Source organism: Aulostomus chinensis, chromosome 19 (assembly GCF_037954235.1).
Source record: "Aulostomus chinensis isolate RoL2024-O1b breed Wild chromosome 19, RoL_Achi_v1.0, whole genome shotgun sequence".
NCBI classification, from domain to species: domain Eukaryota; kingdom Metazoa; phylum Chordata; class Actinopteri; order Syngnathiformes; family Aulostomidae; genus Aulostomus; species Aulostomus chinensis.
In genome coordinates this window covers 23,434,733-23,457,509 of record NC_141338.1, presented here as the reverse complement: position 1 = coordinate 23,457,509, position 22,777 = coordinate 23,434,733, and the positions used below count along the sequence as shown (strand labels likewise).

General features: G+C 41.6%; 2 protein-coding genes across 5 annotated transcripts in view; both read left to right on the top strand.

The window, feature by feature from the left end:
- shroom3 (shroom family member 3) overlaps positions 1–4,494 on the top strand; it is a 135,039-nt gene extending 130,545 nt beyond the window's left edge. For 3 of the 4 annotated variants that reach the window (XM_086187432.1, XM_086187434.1, XM_086187433.1), the window contains one exon: positions 1,500–4,494. In XM_086187432.1, coding sequence (XP_086043558.1) covers positions 1,500–1,898 — 399 coding nt within the window. In that variant the 3' untranslated portion in view covers positions 1,899–4,494. The remainder of the gene's footprint in view (positions 1–1,499) is intronic. The other variant, XR_015110404.1, reaches the window with a different exon arrangement.
- Positions 4,495–5,359: 865 nt separating this feature from the next.
- sowahb (sosondowah ankyrin repeat domain family member B) lies at positions 5,360–22,471 on the top strand. Its single transcript, XM_086187060.1, has 4 exons — positions 5,360–6,811; positions 11,357–11,736; positions 19,044–19,231; positions 21,130–22,471. Exons 1-4 carry the CDS (start codon positions 5,509–5,511, stop codon positions 21,587–21,589), a joined length of 2,331 nt encoding a protein of 776 aa, XP_086043186.1. The 5' UTR covers positions 5,360–5,508; the 3' UTR covers positions 21,590–22,471.
- Positions 22,472–22,777: the final 306 nt, after the last annotated feature.

The following is a 22,777-nucleotide window of genomic DNA, read 5'->3' as shown; positions in this document are numbered from 1 at the left end:
CTCTTAAAACTTCACTCCACATTGTCATATCATCATGAAACTCTGTACAGACATAATGGTTGGGAAGTATTACATATTGCATAGGTTTGGTATGCAGTTGAGCAGTAAAGCCGTCAAAGCACCCCTTAAAAATACTTAACTAATATTTATCGCAGGCCAATGCTAATTTTGACTTAAGCTGTATTTGACACCTGAAGCATTAACCAACACCTACTGAAAAACAGTAATTAGTTATAGTTATTAGTTACTGCAATTCAAAAGCAACTCAGTTACTAACTCAGTTATTAAAACCAAAAAGTAAAGCATTACTATGAAAAGTAACTATTTAGCTACAAAGAAAGTTCAGAACTGTCAACATTGTAAGCTCTGTACTACTTGACATGCATTTTCATCACTAAATTGAACTCTGCTACGCAATATGGTCTATATTTATACAAACACTAAGATGTTTCAAAGTGATTGATTGATTGATTAACTTTAGCCTGGCTAGCAGTAGCACTCCCTCGTTGAAAAGAACAACTCAGGCACTGTTGCTTAGGTGCACGGGGTGAGGTGACATCTGTGTCGGTATCTGTGCCAGTCCCTGACCCGCTAGCTTTAGCAACAAGTTTCGTCACCGCCGCATGCAGCGTGCCTAGATGCTTTAATAGATTAGAGTTGCTGTTTGCGGCCGCAGAGAGGGTCTTAGTTCCGAGACATAAGTTGCATTTAACATAAACATTTTTCTCCTTCTGCTCAACGAAGTAGACGTAGTGAGCGTATTTCCACGTGAAGAAACTCGCCCTAGGTTCCACCTTGATGTCTTGCACGTTCTTGCTCTTATAAGTAAACACGCCCCCACAGCGCACCTCAGTCTCCTCCTGTCTCTTGCACTTCCCCCAAGCCCCCGACACAGGAAGTAAACACAGTGGCTCAGCCGAGATAGTAAAATAACGTGAAATAAACTAATGAACGGATCGTTTAGTAACTATAACTGAGTGATTGAATTTTAAAAATAATGCGTTTGATTATTAGTTACTGCCAAAGTTACTTTTTTGGCAGTAACTAATAACGCAGTAACGAGTTAGTCCCAACACTGCTTATTTGTTAGTACATACTTGGTGGCAGGGTGGGACAGTGATCAGCACTGTTGCCTCAAAGCAAGAAGGTTCTGGGGTCAAGCCCCTGCTCAGACACAGGATCTTTCTGTGTGGAGTTTGCATGTTCTCCCATGTTTACATACTATATCTTGTAAATTGTCTAAGCTTTTTTAAGGATCAGTTCTTTGTCATGAAACTGCTGGAAGTTGACAGTTAATGAGTTGAGTTTGTTGAAGGGCAGTTGAGGTGGGGTTTTTTAGCAGATCAGTCATAAATACTGTGACCATAAATACTACTCATGCTATTTAAAAAAAACTAATTATGAATTCTTCAATAATTAATTCGGTCCAGCTCTTTTGCAAAATGTCTTGCAAACATTATTTGTAATGAAAACTAGAATGTATTTTGTCTTCTCCTCAGGAGTCCCTTCATCACAAACGCTCTCAACTCCTCTCTCAAACTGAGGATGCCTGGGAACTGAAAGAGAATCTGGACCGGCGGCAGCATGTGGTCCATGTTATCTTGTCTGGCTACCTCACAGAACCACAACTCCAGAACTACTATCACTTTGTAAGAACCAAACCCTCCCTTCTGATTCGCCAGCGGAATCTTGATGACCTCATACGGCAGGGAGAGGAGCAGCTGGTGTGGCTGATAGAAAGCCTGTCGCCAGAGGTTGTTGCAGCTCTTGGTTGGTCAAGAGGCTCTCTGTTGTCATTTTCAAGCCCCTGCTCCTCTGCCTCTCCCCCTCTGCGTCCCTCAACTCTTTTTCTAGGCCCTCCTCATTTGGTCAGGCCCACTACAGTTACATCGCTGTGATGTCATAGGATAGCCAGCTGTGGGAGCTTGAGTGATGCTCTGAACTGAGAGAACATAACAGGAATGAACTGTGGGGCTGAAGCACAAAATCTATGCAGATTTCACACATGAGGTTAAAGAAACCTTTAATGTGGTCCCTCTGTTGACATCTGACTTAACGTTTTACCCGAGAAATAATCAAAACCTCCACTCATATCAACATCAGTTAAAAGAGTTGCACACACTCAAGCCTACTGCTGCCAAACTTTCTCGTATAATTAGTTCAGTATAATTTTTTAGGTCCAACAAGGTCCTCTAGATGTTTTCAGGTTCAATCTATCTGAGAAAGTTTGCTATCAAATTCATTAAAGGGTTATTCTAGGATAAAGGTTTCTTTCATGGATCTTCATCATTCAATAGATATTTCCAGCATTTCTCTCAGTCAAGATGACTTTGTTAATGTAAACACTGCTTAAGTGTCCTGCCAGTTGGCCAAATAGCCAGATACATTATAACCAGTGTGAAGCTAAGCAAAATTGAAGTTTATATAGACTTTGTCAGAAGAGACAGGAGCCATACTTAGTAGAATAAGATTAGTGCCACATTAGATGTGGATTTTAGAAGAACAGACTGTGCATCCATAAACCTATGTATCAAGATTTGGCTATGATTTTAATGTTTTGTGTAACTTTTCACAAGATATCAGCTTTCACGCAGCTACGTCCTGAATATTACCACCATAAAAAGAAGAAAGTTGTTTAAGACTGCCAGTGGTTGGGTTTGAGAAGCTGGAACCAGCAAGCTAAGTTTATTGATATCTAATTTGGAAAAGTACGGTATGTATTAACATTTCAAAAAAAAATTTCCATTTATCTGGGTTTCAATTACTCAATTTCATGACTTTTAATTTCATGATTAGAGAAAAGAGAGAAGTTACACTGTATCTTCTGAGAGATGTGTATTCATGATACCTGCTTCATGTCTGTGCTTTTTTATCCAAATTGTAAAATGTAAATAATTTTTTCGCAGATTTATATTTCAAGCCCCACCCCTGGTATATAAACATTTCTGTGACATCATCGAACCTCAGACTGAGAGACTCAGAGAATGGCTCCTCATGAAGAGTAAACTGAACTTCATGCCAAGTATTCTTGATTATGTGGTCGAAGTAAGAGAACAGTCCAATTTACAATCAGGGTACATTACTATGCAATATATTAGCACAATGCAAGCCTTAAAAAAATTGCCCACTAATATCCCTGTTAACTAGTACTAAGTGTTTGAACAGTAATTAATGTTACAAAGAGCCTTAATATGTGGTTAATGATATAGTATATAAATCAATATAGTTTTGCTGTTGCAGTCTTTAGTGATACCAGTGGTCCAGTCAAATCTATTAATAAGAATTGGTGTTGTTGTTGTAACATGATTTAAGGTAAAACAACTGATTTTGGTGGAATGACTGGTGGGTGAAAACACTTTTGGTTCTCCTGTTACGTCATCTACTGGAGTCATCCACAAACCTGTAACAGTTGAGAACATTTTAGAAGGAAATTGCTAACAGGTAGCGCTGTACTTATTTAGTTAATAATATTCTCTTCTGTCCTTTCCAGCTCTAACCTGAATTTTGTATGTTGTTCTGTAAGTTTAACAATGATACTAACTATAAAACTGTAACTAATCTGGGAGGGGTATTGAAGTGCCTTACTTCAGAGTTTAACAAAGGGAGGTCCAGCATCTCAGACGCTGTAATATTTATTCTACATTCATGCATTTATGATTGGTTTCTTGAGGAATAATGTGCCTCAGGCTGCACAGAACATTAATGAATGACCAATAAAGTAGGTAATGTTTATACAATATACACAACAATCTATGGTGTAGGATACCCTTATATTCATATATAAAATTAATTAAACATTTAGATGCTAATTAGCTTTAATATGTAAAGTCAATAAATGTAAACAGAAGACCATTTTAAAATCTGCTAAATTCTTATTGTTGTAATAATTATGATAGTTCATGCTTATTACTTTTTACCATTACAACTATTAATAAGTAATAGTAAACGGTAATAGTACTCTAAGTGCCCTCATTGTGAACAGCAACTTTATCAGCAAGCACTCATAGAGAACACACCTATGCTAGAACAATCCAATTTTGAGAATTTATTTCATCTAGTAATGGATGGTCACCTTGTCACCCGCAGTGTGTATTTTTCTAAGTGTCCTTTTTAAGATGGTTTACAGAGTTCAAATTTATCATGGCGACAATCTAAAATATAGACATCTAAGGCTTAGTTAAATGACAAAGGACCCCCAATCTGGACAGGGATTTATCACTCATTTTAAAGTCCATATATTGATACTAAGATATAGATGATCTCAAGGTGAAGTGCTCATTAGATTAAGGACAATATTTTACTGCAAGTTTTACTTCCTGTTTTTGTTTTAGATCACATTTGAAAAGTACATCCTATTTACTATATAGCACAGCCCCTTATGTCACTCTGTCACACTTGTTTTCTTCTTGTTACAAAAACAGAATATCTCAGATGCTTTACAAAGGAATGTTTGTTTTTGTTTTGTTTTTTGGCTAAATAAAGGCTGTTTTGTAAATGCTGATAGACTTGGTTCTCTTCAAGGTATCCCCCCCACACACACACAAACACACCCACACATGTACTCTTAAAGAAAACATTTGCCTTTCTTGTGGGCATATTTGCAATGTTGCTTTTGTGCAGCTTTTCCCACTTTTAACTACTTTGAATTCCCCAAATTCTCTTGAAAGATAACAAATTAATTTATTATTCAGTTGTGAAAAAAATAACAATATAATTCCTTTATTATAGCAGCAATTGCTTTATATTATCATGTTTTTATTTAATTTATCAGCTGTTCATATTATCTTTGTATGATATATGATAACTTAGGCCTCTCGCTCATTTCAGTCCTGGTAAAAACAAATAAGAGAAAAAACATTTGTTATGGCTTTGGATATAGCATATTAAATATAGACTGACAATCTTGAGTAGAGGTGCATCATTTTCTTGTTTTTTTTATAAAGGAAATGAATTAATAAGAAAATCAGCGCATCTGAAGAAATGACACTAACGTCCCGATGCAGTACAAATACTCCATTTTTTTATTAGAATGAGAACAGTTTTTTATGCCTTTTAGTATTGTTATTGTTCATAGAATATGCAAAAACTGACTGACAGAAAGTCTGTTGGTTCATGGATAGATTTATTCATAAAATATTTTGTAATTACTGAAACTTGAGCTGTAAAACAACAGTCATCATTATCAAAGTTTGGCATACATGTATTACATTCCGAGGACTGAAGTACTCTATGGCACAGAAATAAAAAAGATACGAAAAACAAAAAAAACAAACAAACATGTACTGTAAACATTGCAAAATCAAAATTAGGGCTATTACCAGTTCCGTTCCCTGGACGCGCCCAATTTACCTGCTGGAATGCACTAGGTGAGGATCATGAATGTGAGCTGGGGTTAAAATACCTGAGGTGGGCGGAGCTTTATTCCTGTGTGACACAGAACTAACTTCCGACCTTTGAAACCAGTAAGGAGTAACCGAAACACAAGAACCAGCCACAGTAGAGACAATAATGGCCACAGATTTTACTCGGGACTCGGTGTTGCATTTCCTCCAGAGGAACGGAGGCTCGGTGAAAAATTCGGATCTTCTTTTGCACTTCAGAGGCTTCCTACAGGACCATGCGGAACGGGACCGGAATCGCGAACTCTTTAAGAAATTTGTCAACTCCGTGGCCACAGTCAAACAAGAACAGGGTGCCTCTCACGTCGTTCTGAGAAAGAAATTCAGAGTCCATGTCTCTGGAAGTTGTGGAGTAGGCTCCTTCGGGTGGAGAGCCGCTGAGCTCGCATCGGAGAGTGCCAGTCTGGGCCAGACTGAGAGGCGAGAGAAACCGTTGAAACTGCAGCATCGGGAGACTACACCCGTCCTATCATCAGCCTTACCTTCGGCTGGGCTTATGCAGGACAACATCAGCAGAGTGGAGGTCAATTTTATCGTGAAGAAGGAAGAACAGGTTATCAGCTCACTCAAATCTAGACCAGGTGCAATTCAAGTGGTGCACCAGATTACAGAGAAAACACAACCAAGGTTCCACAGCCAGGTAGAGCCTCTTGCCCAAAATCAGTGCATGGAAGTGGTGCACCAGAAGGTGGGATTTGGCCCATCTCCTGGAATCTCACCTGTTGTGTCTGTAGAAAACACCCAGCAGGTGTTAATCCCAGTAACACACAACTGGAGGGAGGCAAGCCTGCAAACTGAGGTCAGTCGTCCTCATGCCACTCAGACCACTACCCGATGCATTAGACATAGGCAGAGCTATAAAACTGCAGTCTCATATGATGAAGAGGAAGATGAAGAAGAGGGTTCAGCAAGAGGAATGTGGCCCCTGGGCACCCCCCTTGGACGCTCCAGTAGGGCCACCTCTGCCTCCTTACCAAGCATCATCGACCAGTCTGCTTCTGTTGTTTCCTCCTACTCTTCATCCGAGAGGAAACTCCCACATATTTACATCCAGGACATGGCGGGGGAACTGCCACTCTGTGGTCCAGGGGCAGGGTTAAGAGGACAGGCAGAGAAGACAGGGCTTGCACCTGAGCATGTCCCAGGAGAGTCGATGTCTACACAGCGTAATCTGCATCTGGACCAAGATGAGGAAGAGATGTTGCACCACAATATCCACCAGAACCTGCACTACCCTCAGTCTGAAGCTAGGCTGCTGGAGCCCAAACAGAGAGTTGGTCAAAGATCATGGCTGTCATCTTGCCACATACCCTCATCTGATACAGGTTTCTTCAGCAGTGACTGGCCACCATCTGGCACCCTCAGAGGATCAATGTGGAGGAACAGCTATGACAGTCTACAGATCAGGGCAGGTAAGACAACATATTCTTTGTCAAGACTAAAGAATACCTTTTTTATACTCTATTTACTCTATATTTTTACCTTTGTCCATCTGTCTGGTTGCTGGTTTTATCCCCCCTTCACCCACAGACTGCGACAAGTCTTCTTGAACACTTCTGGTGAACTGGTTTTCTTGCATGCCAGCCTACACAATTTTAAAGCACTTTGTTTGCTTTAAAAGTAGAAAAGCACTAAATAAATTATGTCCATTATTAGTCATGATCTATTGCTTCAAACATTACATCCAAATAATTTTCATACAATTTGTGTAGAAGGGATCTTTTAGCTCTATTCCGTGAACAGGTACAATTGTGGGGAGGGCGAATGTCAGGAAGCCCCAGAGACCAAAGTATCAAGTTTCAGTGGTATTTTCAAGGCTGGATCACATCAAATATTCCTGAGAGATGACATTTAACTTTAAACATCTTGTAAGATAATGTGGTCTGCAACCTTAAAAACTTGAATGTTTTATGCAAATACAGCTAGACGAGACATCTTCAGTGTCTCTTTCAGTCAGTGACTGGTTGGTTTTGTGAGAATGGGATGTCTTCAAAATTGTGTCTACTGTGTAAACCACCTACTGTCTGTGATATTTTTTCTCATGAAATGATTTAATTCACATCATGATTCACTGGGTACATGTATTGCTATTGCCCTGATTACAAATATATCAAAGGGATTTTCCACTCTCGCCATTCCTTTGACAGTAATTATAGATAGATAGATTTACTTTATTGATCCTAAAACTGCGAAATTCAAATGTAGCAGCAGCGTGCAGCAGCGTGACATAAACAGTCAAGAACACAGGGCATAAAATGCAGAGCCCACTGTATACAATAAAACAATATATAATAAAATAGGAAAAGGGAAAATAGGAGTAAATAAAATAAATAAACTGCAATAACAATAAAATTTATGTGCAGAAAAGGTTGAAAGGTGCAAGCGGTAAAAACTTTCAGGTGAGGAGTGAACTGTTGTAAAGGGAGATGACATTTAGCAGGAAAGACTTCCTGTATCCCTTCAACAGCAGAGCTCAATTAGTCTTTTGGAGAAGGTGCTCCGCTGTCTGTCTAGTGTGTGGTTGGGGGGTTGCTCAGCATTGTCCAGGATGGATGACAGCTTCTTCAATGTCCTCCTCTTCACCATGGTCTCAAAAGTTTCAAGCCTGACAGTAGTCACAGAGCCAGCCTTCTTGATAATTTTATTGAGTCTGTTGGTTTCGCTTGCGCTGATGCTGCAAACAGTAGCAAAGAAGATGACACTGGAAACAACCGACTGGTAGAATATCTCCAACATCTTGCTGCAAACTTAGAAGGATCTGAGCTTCCTCAGGAGTTTACTCATCCCCCTCTTGCACACAGCATCAGTGTTGGATTTCCAGTTCAGTCTGTTGTTGATCATCACAACGAGGTATTTGTAGTCCTCCATCTCCTGTGTGAAGGTGTCCACTTCTTCCTGAAGTCCATCACCAAGTCTATGGTCTTGCTGACATTCAGCCTCAGGTGATTCCATTCAGTCCACTCCACAAAGTTGTCTGTCAGCATCCTGTACTCCCCCTCCTCTCTTATACACCCAACTCTTATCTTATACACCCAACAACAGCTGAGTCATCAACTAGACAGTGTAGTGTTTATAAGTGTATATTATCCAGACACATACTACATTACTACTTAGTGATCAAGAAGTTTATTTTCATGTGCATAGTAAAAATGTAACAATTACAATACACTATTAAATGCTTTCCATACTGTCTCCCTTATTCAATAATGATAATAATAATAAAAAGCTACTAACATTAGAAAGTTCAATTATAAAAATAAAAATAATCAAATAGGAAAAGTACCATTTGTGTCTTGCAATACAATGAAAAGTGTATGGCAGAGTGAAAGTGATGGGAGGGTGGCAGTGTTTGATGCTCTCATGCAGCTGCCTGATTGCTTGCGTCTAGAAGCTTTTTGTAACTAGACACTGAACGAATTGAGAGACTGTACAGTACAAACATGTACCATATATGCTTATGATGGAAACACATAAATCAAGAGTCTAAGACCAAATGAGCAGAAACTGAGAAAGCTAACTAAGCTGACTGGCAGCTGGAAATTGCAGCTGTGTGGAAGCTCAGCGTAACTGGCGTCACAGCTGGAAATCTACAGCTTTTCCTATCCAGTCTGAGGAAGCCATCAAAGGGAATGTGGACAAGTCAGTTTTGTTTGTATCGTGCCAAATCCCAGCAAAAGTTATCTCATGACACTTTACAAGTGGAGCAGGTCTAATACCACATTCGTTCAATGAATTTACACCCAAAAATTCTCCATTAGCAAGCACATCCTGCAACAGCAGCAACAAAAACCTTTCTTTTTAACAGGCAGGAACTTCCATTCAGGCTCGATGGGAACAGCCATCTGCTTTGACTAGTTGGGGGGTAAGAGAGCAGGAGAGTGGGGCAGAGACAAAGACAGATAATGGAGAAAGACCGATAAACAGAAAGAAAGAGAGGGACAGAGATAAAGTGAGACAGAAAGGAGAAGAGAATGGTAGACAGACAGGGACATGAACAGGCTGGAAGGAAAAAGAGGATAACCAATAGCAACAACTAGCTATCAATAATCACATCTACAGGTTACTCAAGCAATCAATGTCAGCATAGTATGAGCAATTATGTGCTCAAAAACAGATTGCTGTGGAGGCATGGCTTAAAGGCAGCGTTGCTGTCTAGCAACCGAAGGGTTGCTGGTTTGATCCTCACTTCCCCCGATGACCATGTCGAAGTACCCTTGACCAAGACACTGAACCCTCAATTGCTCCTGATGGCCCTGCGCAACCCATAACAGATAAGCAGTATGGAAAATGGATGGATGGATGGATAGATGGATGGAAACAGAATGCTGATACTAATACTTGTATGGTATTGAGAATACTGATATGAACGCTACTAGTACTAATACTAATACTGATGCTAAGGGTATCAGCTTGAGCCTCTTCAGGTCTGTAGCCTTCTCCAACAGCAGCATCAGTCAAGCATCTGAGAAGTGGGAAAGTACAAAGCCTCTGAAGAAGAGGTTGAGTTAATTACACGTATGAGTACAGGAGGACTGAGAGGAGTAGAGAAGAGCCCAGTGTATGAAGGGAGATCCCCCTGGCAGTTCAAGCTTATAGCAGCATATCTAATGGAAAGTCTAAGCAGCCCTAACTATAAGCTTTATCCAAAAGGAAGGTCTTTAGTCTACTCTTAAATGTGAGAGGGTGTTTGCATCCCGGACTAAAACTGGGATACGGTTCCACAGGAGAGGACCCTGATAGCTGAAGGCTCTGGCACTAATTTTACTTTACTTTTAGAGACTGTAGGAAGTGACATTGTATAATGGAAGAGAAGGGTTCCAGCTGGATAAAAGGGAACAATGAGCTCTATCAGAAGTGTGGCATTGTGGTGCAGTGGTCAGCGCTGTCGCCTCACAGCAAGAAGTTCTCAGGTTCGAGCTCCAGCTGGAGCACGGGATCTTTCTGTGTGGAGTCTGCATGTTCTCCCTGTGCCTGTTTGTGTTCTCTTTGGGTACTCCGGCTTACTCCCACAGTCCAAAGAGATGCAAATGGGGACGAGGCTACTTGGATACTCTAAATTGACCGTAGGCGCGACTGTGAGTGTGAATGGTTGTCTGTCTATATGTGTTGGCACAGCGATGGACTGGTGACCCGTCCAGGGTGAACCCCGCCTCTCGCCCGAAGGATCCAGCCCCCCACGACCCTTAACAGGATAAGCAGTAGAAAATGGATGGATGTCAGATATAAAGGATGGTAGGCCAAGTTCAGAGTCAATAACTAGCTGGCAGTCTCTCCCATCCTTCATTGGCTGCTGCATTCATCTGCTTATGTTCAGACAGACAGTTGGATAACTCATTTCAGTAGAATTTTATTTGTTCCTCTTTCAGTTGGAGAACACTTGTTTTAATTTGTCTATTTATTGATTTAATTTAGAGTTGTTAAAGTATAAAATATCCAGTGACCTAGGGCAATTTGGGGGAAACTGTAGGCGTAATATTTTCCATAATTATGAGGACCCCTTGTGCCATGCATCAACACTCACACTTGGGTAAGGCGGCCTCCCAAGCCAGGCTGAAGGTAGTGACTATTTTGGCTCTTGGTCAGGTAGACAGTAGGACAGTCAACCCTAGTGAATTATCATCAAAGCAAGAGTTTGTGAACAGTCTAGTCATCAGCTTTTAATTATACCAGATGTTTCACCAGGTGCTGTATCACACCTGTACATATCTCTTTATTTTCTAAAGTGGCAACTCTTTAACAGGAATTCTCTCTGTTGACAAAGCTGATGTGTCATAATTATGCTGTCAAGGTGTGTTGTGTTTTCCCCACAGGCACTATGATGCTTCAGGTACCAAACTTTGGTACTGTTTGATTTTATGCCTTGGTCTCCCGTCTTTACATGTCCTTTTGTGGTGACAACCAAATTCAGGATAATAAAGCCTTTCAACACTATTTAAAATCCCTTTCTCACCTGACAGGTTATCTCTATGATGAACTTGAGTCAAGTGACGGCTCCACTTCTTCACCACCACTGTCTCAGCATCAAGCAGTCACCAGGCGCCTCAGTAGCAAGCTGAAGAACAGAATGTGCCGCAGCCTGGGTAATAACCTCAACCAACTCATGCAGGAAGATGTGACTAGAGGAGCAGCAGGAGGAAGTGACGCAGCTCGGCTTGACCGCATCCATCGGATCTCGTCCTCACTGAGCCTTCGCTACAACCTGTCATCCTCCTCACTGTCATCATGTTCCACACCACCTAGTTGCCACAGCCTCATTGATTTGGCTGAAGGGAAGGAAGGGAGAAGGAGACTGTCAGCCTCCCTTCCCAACACTCATCATGAAGGCCCCAGTAGGCAGGTGAGAGAACTGTGCTTTATTGCTGTCTTATTAAATCCGCTGTGTAGCAATTTTGAACTCCAGGCAAAAAGGAAAAAAAAAAAACAGGAAACCCAACCCTAATGTGTGACAGTAAAGGTTGTTCTACCAAAACCTGCAGAACAGGTTCTGTTTTCTGTTGCACAGATTGTATGGAGGATGCTGCCAAGCAAATGTGCCTGCTGTTATCGTCCATGGAGCTGTTACCAATGCAGGCTCCACTGTCAGAAATCGAAATAGCAAACTTTTGTAGCTCTGTTATTTTTTCAGCTGTATTATGTCAACATTTCAGGGTGATTATTTTTATTAGATAAATGTGTGAACCACACCCAGTATTAAAATCCATCCAGAGTGATCCAATCACAAGTGGTCAGCCTCTTCCAGGTGTGCACACACTTAAAACACTGCATCCTGAATGTGTCTTGAGAACCAATGACCCAAACCAAGTTCAGAGGTGTTTTGGGCACCATGTGGCTATATTCTTTCCACAATGTGAAGGAAAATGTGTTCTGGGTCACAATTGAAGGGCTGCTTCATCAGCTGATGTCCTTTGTTTATCATATTTGATTATATGAAAAGCCCAGATGAGGTAATACTATGACACATCTTTGACAGTTTGTTTTGTTAACAACAAGCGTTGTTGCGAGTTCTGTCTCTGCGTGTTCTCTTTCCCCCCCAACTGGTCAAAGCCAATATCCTTTCCCATTTAACCTGTGTCTGCTTGACATTGCTGCCTGTTAAAAGGAAGGTTTTCTTCACCACTGTTGTAGGATGTGCTTGCTGATGGAGAATTGTTGGGGGTAAATTCATTGAAGGAGAGTGGTGACTAGTGTTGTCACGATACTGGATTTCACACTATGATACGTTATTTTGAAATATATTGATATTCGATTCGATTTTCGAAACTACGCAACCACGCAGAATACAGTGCAAAAAGTTTTTTTTTTATTTAAAGAAAAACAAAGAACATTATTCTTGAGGTAGAGAACTTTTTCAGCTAGCTAGCATTGACTAAAAAGACAGCACATTAAAGTAAACACTGATAGATGTAACTCTAGGCAACACATACTTCAAGTTATACAGTTACCAACCTCTTTGAATTCCTTATACAGGTCCGGGTGTCTGTCTTGGACGTGCTTTGCTATATTCGTCGTGTTCCCTCCTTTTGTCGGCACAGTTCTGTTGCATCTCTTGCATATCAGCTTGCTGCTGTCTTTTGGCTTTCCTTGTTCATCCGACTCAAATCCAAAGTGTTGTATCCCATGTTTACCACTGTGCTGGGAGGGGCACTGTGTTTTGGTTTGGATGATGCAGTGGATGTGAGTTCCAGTTGTTGCTGTGGACACATGTGGACATGAGTTGAAGTAAAGCTTTGAAAACGCACAACCGTTGTGGTTATTGGACTAACATTGGTAGCAGAGGATGGCCGCCGGTAATTACAAAGTTCCGCCGGCGTTTGATGAGAAGAAATCATACGAAAGCTGGAAAAATGAGGTCGATATCTGGATGCTAGTTACTGACTTGGATAAAAAGAAACAGGCCCTTGCTGTGGCCTTGTCGCTAATGGGAAGAGGGAGGGACAGCGCGCTGGAAATAGCCGCAGTGAATTTAAACAAAGACGATGGAATGATTACACTTCTGAGAAAACTGGACTCTGTGTTCTTGAAGGAGGAAACGGACCAGCAATACGAGGCGTACACGGAATTTGACCGGATCACGAGGGAAAATGCACCTCGATGGTGGATTACATCATCAAGTTTGAACGCAGGTACAACAGAATTCGCCAGGTCAGAATGGAGCTACCGGATGCAGTTTTAGCATTCAAGCTGCTAGACACCGCAGGACTAAATGTTAAAGACAAACAGTTGGCGCTCACTGCCTGTGCAAGCCTCGCGTTTGATAACATGAAGTCAGCCCTAAAGAGGATCTTTGGTGATACTATGCCGCAAGAGGGTGACAGTGGACTGCAGGTGAGCGGAGACGCAGCTGATGCTGCATACGACACTAGGTTTGCCGGCAGGAGAGAAAGTAGGTCAATTCCACAAAGTCAATCAGCTGTTCAAGGATCAATCCACTGGATAGATATGGAAGGAGATCCAGGTGTGCAATCTGCCAAAGCACTTATCACTGGATAAAGGACTGTCCCCATAAAAATGAACATGTGAAACTGACAGAAGAGGAAAGATTATCAGGGGTTGATGAATGCAACATTACTTTGGATGTTGTCAAAAGATGGATTGTCTGATACAGAGATTTTCATGGTGGAGGTTCTTGGATCTGCTGTAATTGACACAGCCTGCACCAGAACAGTGTGTGGAGAAAAATGGCTTTATCATTATGTCAGTCAGCTGACACAGGATGAGTTACAAAAAATTAAGGGCATAAAAAGTGCAAGACCATTCAAGTTTGGTGATGGGAGAACTGTCCATTGCACAAAGAAAGTGAAAATCCCAGCTGTGATAGCACAGACTAGGTGTCAGATATCCCATTGCTCTTAAGCAGCAAAAGCAAAGCTTCACCGAAAAGAGCAAGTACAGTTCTGGACATTGAGAATGACAAATCCAAAATGTTCAAGCAACCTGTGAAACTTGAACTGACATCATCAGGACATTACTGTGTGAACCTAAGAGATGAGAGTAACCCAGATCGAATGGACATTCAAAATGAAAATGACATCCTAATTGTGACAGAAAACATGACAACACAGAAAAAACAAAAAACCCTATTGAAACTGCACTAGCAAATTGGACATGCTTCAGTGGACAGACTGCAAAAACTACTGACCTGCTCAGGTAATGATGATGAAGAGTGCACCACAATCCTGAAAGACATTGTAAAGAACTGTGAGACATGCATCAGATACAGTAAACCAAAGCCAAGGCCAGCAGTAGGGCTACCCATGGCTTCAACCTACAATGAAACTGTAGCTTTGGATTTACATGAGCTAGAGCCAGGAGTGTGGTATCTGCATGTTATTGACCACTTCACACGCTTCAGTGCGGGGAGCGTTTTTACCACCAAAAAAAACCCCAGAGAGATCGTGAAGCACTTTATTCACTGCTGGATTAGTGTTCACGGTCCTCCACGCAGACTGTTCACTGACAATGAGGGTGAATTCAACAATGAAGAAATTAGGGACATGGCTGAAAACTTTAACATTGAAATGAAAACTACTGCAGCTTATAGTCCATGGAGCAATGGCCTTTTGGAAAGGCATAATCAAACCCTCACTGAAAGTAAAAAGAAACAACGGATGTGACTGGAGGACTGCCCTGGATTGGGCCCCGATGGTAAGTCCCTACCAGCTAGTGTTTGGACAGAACCCAAACCTTCCGTCAGTCCTTACTGAGAAGCCGCCAGCCCTGGAAGGAACTAGTATGGCTACTTGGATAGCACAACACATCTCAATATTACATGCTACAAGGAGAGCATTTACTGAAGCAGAGTGCTCTGAGAGGATCCGAAGAGCCCTTCGTAAACAACTGCGACCCACTAATCACCGATATGAGACAGGGGATAAGGTGTACTACAAATGGGTGGATTCTACAGAGTGGAAAGGTCCAGGTGTGGTCATTGGTCAAGATGGTGTGGTGATATTTGTTCGCCATGGGTGCATTTATGTCTGTGTACAATCAATCTCGACTTCGAAAGGTTAATAACTCTCAAGCCATACTAAGAGAAATGGATGATCAGTCGATGGGAACTGCAAATACAATACCAGAAACTGAACCCAAGGAAAATGACAGTGAGGAAGAGGCACCCCCAAATGATTATGATGCTCAGACTGACAATGAGGCCCCTCACAGTTCAACACATGATGGAAATGGTCATCATGGACAATCTAATGCACCACAAACACACTCCAACACTACTTGTGTAGAACTTAAGCTACAAACTGGATAAGTAGTAACATATGTAGACAACATAAGTGGCCAAGCACATACTGGAAAAATCCTCAGCCGGGCAGGAAAGGCCACCGGAACATACAAAAACTGGTACAATCTACAGTACACAGAGCCTGAGGAAATTGCTGGCACCACTGCATCAGTGGATCTAGGACAAGTAGACAATCTTCAAGTAGTCCCATCTGAGCATGTTGAGCTATGTGCAGACTACCGTACAGAAGATATACTGATTGTGAATGATGATGCCTTCATGTCAGCCAAACATGCTGAACTCAACAACTGGAAACAGAACAAGGTGTTTGAAGAGGTGAATGATGAAGGTCAAAAATGCATCTCTACAAGGTGGGTGTGCACACTCAAGGACACATCTGATGGTGTGGTACCCAAAGCAAGACTAGTTGCAAGAGGGTTTAAGGAAAGAAACACTGAGGAGCTCTCAAAAGACACACCTACATGTGCATCTGAGTCCCTAAAAATGATAATGGCTCTTATATGTCAAAAGAAATGACAGCTGAACTCCATGGACATTAAAGCAGCCTTTTTACAAGGTAAAGAGTTAACCCGAAATGTCTACATCAGGCCTCCACAAGAAGCTCAGACCAAAGGAACTCTGTGGAAGTTGAAGTGTGTTTACGGCCTGGTAGACGCCTCTCTGTACCGGTACAACAGGGTCAGAGACACCATGCAGCAGACGGGAGGTACTGTGTCAAAAGTCGACGCAGCAGTGTTGTACTGGTTGGATGATTCATGCAATGTGATGGGAGTCCTTGGCTGTCATGTGGATGACTTTATCTGGGAAGGTTCAAAAATGTTCTCTACAATAGTCATACCTCACTTAAAAGCTGCCTTTCAAGTTGGATGTGAACAACACAACAGCTTCAGCTACATTGGAATGGAGATTCACTCTGTGGAGGATGAAATACAGGTGCAGCAATGCATGTACTTAAAAAAAATCTCCAACCCATTCCCATGGACCCAACCAGAGCCACACAGCAAGAGGCCCCCCCCAACAGACACTGAAACTGATATATTAAAATCAAAGATCGGACAACTACTGTGGGTTGCACGTCAGAGCAGACCCGACATTATGTGTGACATATCCATCCTGGCGTCCAGTTCAAAGCATGCTACTGTTCAGACCCTGCACTGTGCAGACAAACTGGTCAGAAAACTGAAATCAGAAGAAGTGACTTAGAGGTTTCAATACTTGGGAAAAGACAGCTCCCTAAAACTGGTGGTGTTCAGTGATTCGTCCATGGGAAATCTTCCAGACAGAGGTACGCAAGGTGGACACCTAATAATGCTTATGGGACAGGGTGGCAAATTCTCACCTCTATGCTGGCAGTCAAAGAGGATCAGGAGAGTTGTTCGAAGCACTTTGGCAGGAGAGACTTTGGCGCTTGGGGATGGTATCGACAGTGCAGTTTTCTTAGCTACACTCTACTCAGAGCTCACCACAGGTGACTGCACATGTAACAGTATGCCCATTGTTTGTGTGACAGATAGCCACTCTCTTTTTGATGCTGTCAAATCTACCAAATCAGTTACAGAAAAGAGACTGCGGCTTGAAATAAGTAGTATCAAGGAGCTCATCAACTCTGGGACTATTCAGCAGATCATATGGTCAACCACAAAGGAGCAGCTTGCTGACTGCTCGACAAAAAAGGGGACATCTGCACTTATTCTGCTGAGTGCTCTCAGCGAGGGTGTATGGCAGCTTAAAGGCTAAATGGAATACATGTCAGAGATTCTTTCACTGTTATCAAGTTATTAAAGCTAGAACTTTAAACCTGGTTATCTGTTATAGCCATATTCGAAGAAAAAGGAAATGGTTCTTTGCGCTGTTTTTCTTTTAAGAGAAAAAGGGGAGTTTGTTGTATCCCATGTTTACCACTGTGCTGAGAGGGGTGCTGTGTTTTGGTGTGGATGATGCAGTGGATTTGAGTTCCAGTTGTTGCTGTGGATACATGTGGAGATGAGTTGAAGTAAAGCTTTGAAAACGCACAACCGTTGTGGTTACTGGACTAACACAAAGAACCTCCAAACAGCACTTCTACTGTTTTATTTATTAAAACTGGTTGCGAAGGTCCTGCAGATGCCATCTCATGGCAGCTTACACATGTAGAGCGACAACACTAAAAAAAAAAAAAAAAAAATACAGCCAGCGCTGTTTGTGTGAGCTAGGCAGGAGGGGAGGGGCTGCTGCACGATGGCTCACTCCCCAGGGCAGCGCTCTGTCTCTCAGTATCAATACATTGATACTATGAAAAAGTCATTTTTGTGCAGTTTTTATTTTTCAAAATCAATATTTAATCGATAAATCAATATTTTTTGACAGCACTAATGGTGATAGACCTGCTCTACTTGTAAAGTGTCCTAAGATAACTTTTGTTGTGATTTGGTGCTATACAAATAAAATTGAATTGACTTGACTTTTAATCTCCAAATGATGATCATGGGGAAAATATTGCGTGCTGCACGGCTTGCTCTATTATTAAAGAGCTAATGTCTCTTTACCATCAGTTGATCCCCCTCTCTGCTCTAACACCAGATATAATCCAAAATTAGATGGTAATTCCTTTAGTATTAGAGAGCTACAGATACTGGACATTTGGCTAAATTAAAGTCTGCCATGGTCATCTGTTTCTATACCTTGATAATAAATGAAAGGTGTTGGGGAAAATATCAAAATGTGTTGTCCATCATATTTTAAGGTGTTATGTACGCGCAAAGCAGCAATGGAGGTCTTGTACGTATTACTAACTAGTTAGCTTAAGATACACGTGGGGAAATGCTGAATGTTGAGAGTCTGTGATGCCTACCTTTAAAACCTACCTGTAATACTTACTGGTGTTATTCATTTTTTGTTGTTTCTCCATCTAAATCCTGACAGTACAGCTGGTACACACAACACACATTGTAAAGAGCTCATTGAAAGAGCTCTTTGGAATTGGATTGGCACCCTATATGTAGCCCTAGACATTTATGTCCCAAAATCAGAGTCAGTATTGTGGCACTGGAAATATTGTGGTTCAAACCCATCTTAATCATCTAATATAGCCAGATGATCACAAATATGGCTACAGATACTAGACATTTGGCTAAATTAAAGTCTGTCATAGTCATCTGTTTCTACATTGTGATAATAAATTAAAGGCATTGGGGAAGATATATCATCTATCATATTTTATGATGTTATATCGGCACAAAGCAGCACAAATGAGTCCTTGTTTCTTGTGTGGATAGCAGAGTTTTCCTGTAAATTAATTATTATCAAAACAGTATGTTCTGCCTGTATGGCATGTTCAGGGATGGTTGAATCTTGACCCATGTGTAACTTTTTTTTTTTGCTAACAAGCTGTTTTTGTTTGTTCCCATCTTCAGTCGCTGGTTCCTCTGGAACCTAAGGAACATGCCTGGCTGGTGAAGGGAGCTGCAGGAGCTTGGCCAGACATCTACTCCTTGTTCAGAGAGGACTCGTCCTTGCTCAACAGAAGAGACTTTATCTCTGGTTTCACTGTGCTGCACTGGATTGCCAAACATGGCGATCATCGTGTCCTCAACACCCTTTGGTATGTGGTTATCAATTAGCTTTCTTAGGTTTACACTCAGCCATCAAAGGCAACAATTCTCATCCCCTTTTTCTAAAAAATTTGTGCCATTAAAGTTTTTCTGAATCTTGGCCTGCTCTACTGGACAAGCCCATGTTCTGAACCTTCTACTGCATGCAACTAACAATTAATTTTGGTGGCCTAAAAATTAGAGAAGCAAACTTGTGATCGGTCACCTGTGCAATACCCAGGACCAGCAGGATTAATTTGGGTGGGGTAAGTGGAGAGGCCCCACCTTCATTATCACCACTGTGGTGCCCTTGAGCAATGCAATGCAATGCAATTTTATTTGTATAGCCAGTTTTCACAAACAGTTTGTCTCAAAGGGCTTCATGGCATCATAACAACATCCTCTGCCCTTAGACCCTCACATCGACTGAGGAAAAACTCCATAGAAAACCCTTTTAACAGGGTTTAATCTGAGAAACCTCAGGGTGAGCAACAGAGGAGGGATCCCTCACCTGGGACGGACAGACGTACAATAGATGTTGTTACAGACAAGAAAACAGTTTATAACACAGAATGTGGGAAACATGGAATTGTTAACAACAGCTGAAGAAGGAAGATTCTGGTAGGCAAGGGAGGCAGGGAGAACAGACCAGCTTAATGGGAGGACTGGATGGCAGACTGGTTCATGCTAGGGGAGCGCAGGCTGGTTTAAAAGCAGGGGAAAAGGGGGGTAGGAGGCGATGCAGGTGGCGGTTGGTGTAGAGATGGAGCTCTGATGGATCTGTGGAAACACAGAGAGACTGAGAGACACCAAGGCCAAACTACAAAGTGCAACAGATAATGATAATGACAGTTCAAAATGTGAGGAGAGGAGGGGAGAGGGCTCTGTGTAATCAGGTGTGTCCCCCAGCAGTCTAAGCCTATAACAGCATAGCTATAAAATGATTCAGAGCTACCTGAGCCAGCCCTAACTAAAAGCTCTGTCATAAAGGAAAGTCTTAAGCCTAGACTTAAATGTAGTTAGAGTGTCTGCCTCTCTGAGCCATGGAGAGATGCTGGTTCCACAGTAGAGGAACCGGTACCTGAAGGCTCTACCTCCCAGTCTGTTTTTAGAGATGCTGAGAGTCACTAACAGACCTGCATTCTGGGAGCGGAGTGCTCTGGTAGGACAGTAAGGAATAATGAGTTATTTCAGATAGGATGGAGCTTTATCATTAAGAGCCTTATAAGTCAGCAGAAGGATTTTGAAGTCTATTCTAAATCCTACAGGAGAGAAGCTAAAGTGGGAGAGATGTGTTTTCTCTTCTCAACTCCTGTCAAACCCCTCACTTCAGCATTCTGGACTAGCTGGAGAATCTTTAGAGAGTTTTTGGGACATGCTGACAGGAGAGAGTTGCAGTAGTCCAAAAGTGATAGACGCATGCACCAGTTTCTCAGCATCACTCTGGTGGAAGAAGGCGGTCCTAGTCACATGTTTTATGTGGGAGCTGAAGGAAAGGTCCTGGTCAAAAATGACTCCAAGGTTCCTTGTAGTTGTACTCGGGGTCAGGGTGATGCCATCTTGAGAGTTTCATTTTCAGGGAGTTTTGCCTGACGAAAAAAAGTCCAAAAATAAAGTTAATTACCCTCTCACTTAACACTCATCAGAGCTAACTCTGGCCAAAAAAACCTACATCTGGAATTTGCCTCCAACAGGTGCAGGTTAAATTGGCGTTCACTTTGATCAAATGACCCTACAGTAAAAATCTATTGACTCCATCTCTTGATTATCATAGAGGAGGTACAAAACCAACATGAACATGGTAAGTTGTGGCACGCAAAGCTGTATGTTCATGGTTGTCTGCGGTGGGGAAAGGGTATGAGTGAGTTTAGATCAAACAGTGATCTTCTACCTCTGGCTATGGTTTCAGGTATGGTGTTCAAAAGGCTGGTTTGACCTTCGACATAAACGCCAGGTCAACATGTGGCCACACACCTCTTCATGTTGCAGCCATTCACAACAACAAAAACATCATGTGTTTACTTGTGAAGAAGTTCAATGCTGACGTGAAGCTTAGGGACACTGCAGGGAAGAAGCCCTGGCAGTACCTAAGTAAAACCGCACCACAGGACATTTTCCAGATGCTTGGAGCGCCATTGCAGATTGTCAAGAGAGGAGAGGAAGGGGCCAAAAGAGCAGACCCAATGTTTGACAAGAAGAAGCATCACCACCGCCATCTACATTATCACCTGTCCTCTGCATCCTCAGGAGAGGGGCAGTTGACCATTTCAAGCTTGAAAAAAGTCAGAAGGTCATCATCAATCGCTGCGTTTCTTAAGCACAAATCGCGGGGTCGGATTCACGGACATCAGTCTGACTCATCTGTTTAACTCCTTGTATTATGTTACTAGCTGACTACATAGGATGTTTTTTGTCCTGTCACTTGATTGTGTACCAATTGCTTGACTGAACAATAGTTGTTTGCTGGTGATCAGATTTTTAAACAAGGTAAAGATAAACAAGGTTTAAATTAAAGTTTGGTCAACTCCAGCATGGTTGAGATAAAAAAGAATGGTAACACATTGACACATGTCTTTCTCTATAGCACACTGATACTGTAGCCAGTGTCTTTTTGGAGCCCTCAGCCTTTATTTCAGCCCATCTAAGTACTTTCAGTTGAATATTTCTAAGCTTTTCAGAAATGTGCTTTTATGTCAGTGTCTCTTCATGGTATATTAGACGCAGCAGATAACTCAAAATAATCATGTGCTATAATCATGTCCTTTGCGTACATCCTTGTTCTACACTCAGCCCAGCAACAGACCTTATCAGCCGGGATATCTAAAAATTGTATTTTAGGATTTTTTTAGAATATGTTATACAATTAAAAAAACTCATTTTCAGGAATATCTCTGTGTGTAATTAGCATATTTACAGCCAAGATGTGTATGGATGGAGCATAACAGCATGTAGTGCTGACTGGCAGCAGTATTTATACATTCTGATTAATTGTGCAAATCTCTCTTCATTGACACAAAAATTTCTAAAACTTGACTGCAGTGTACATTGCTGTTACAATCTGAAATATATTTGCTAGAGCAACACCCCAGGGTACAGTTTATGCTGTTTGTTGATGAATAAATGATAAAATTGCTCAAAATCCACACAAAGGTCCCGAGTTTTGCCTTTCTCTTTTAATGACACTTCCCTCTACCCCCAGGCCAAGTCACAAAGACAGTGGACCCTATAATTTTGGTGGTTCACATCAGCTATGGTGGCTCATCAAATAAACCTCTTCAAATGGGGAACCCATCAGACTGTCAAGCAGCATACTGGATACAGCAGTACAGCATTAAGAATGCATGCATGTGATCATGAATCATTTCAGTCAGTATCACTTTCACCGAGAAGTAACACAGGAACAGGATTAATTAACAAGACATGTCTAATCTCGTATCTGAAAGCTACATTTATTTCATTGTGGATGCAAAAAAAAAAGTTTTGTGAACTTCAAAGGAATTGTGAAACATACAAAACTATCAGGGTTGTATTTCATCAGTTCAAAAGAATGCAAGTTT

What these genes read in the sequence shown, in the direction of transcription:
- sowahb (XM_086187060.1), top strand. Translation starts at nt 5,509, where the DNA reads ATGGCCACAGATTTTACTCGGGACTCGGTGTTGCATTTCCTCCAGAGG. An exon ending in CAGTCTACAGATCAGGGCAG is followed by an intron (nt 6,812 to 11,356) that starts GTAAGACAACAT and finishes CTCACCTGACAG; the next exon opens with GTTATCTCTATGATGAACTT. An exon ending in CGTGTCCTCAACACCCTTTG is followed by an intron (nt 19,232 to 21,129) that starts GTATGTGGTTAT and finishes CTATGGTTTCAG; the next exon opens with GTATGGTGTTCAAAAGGCTG.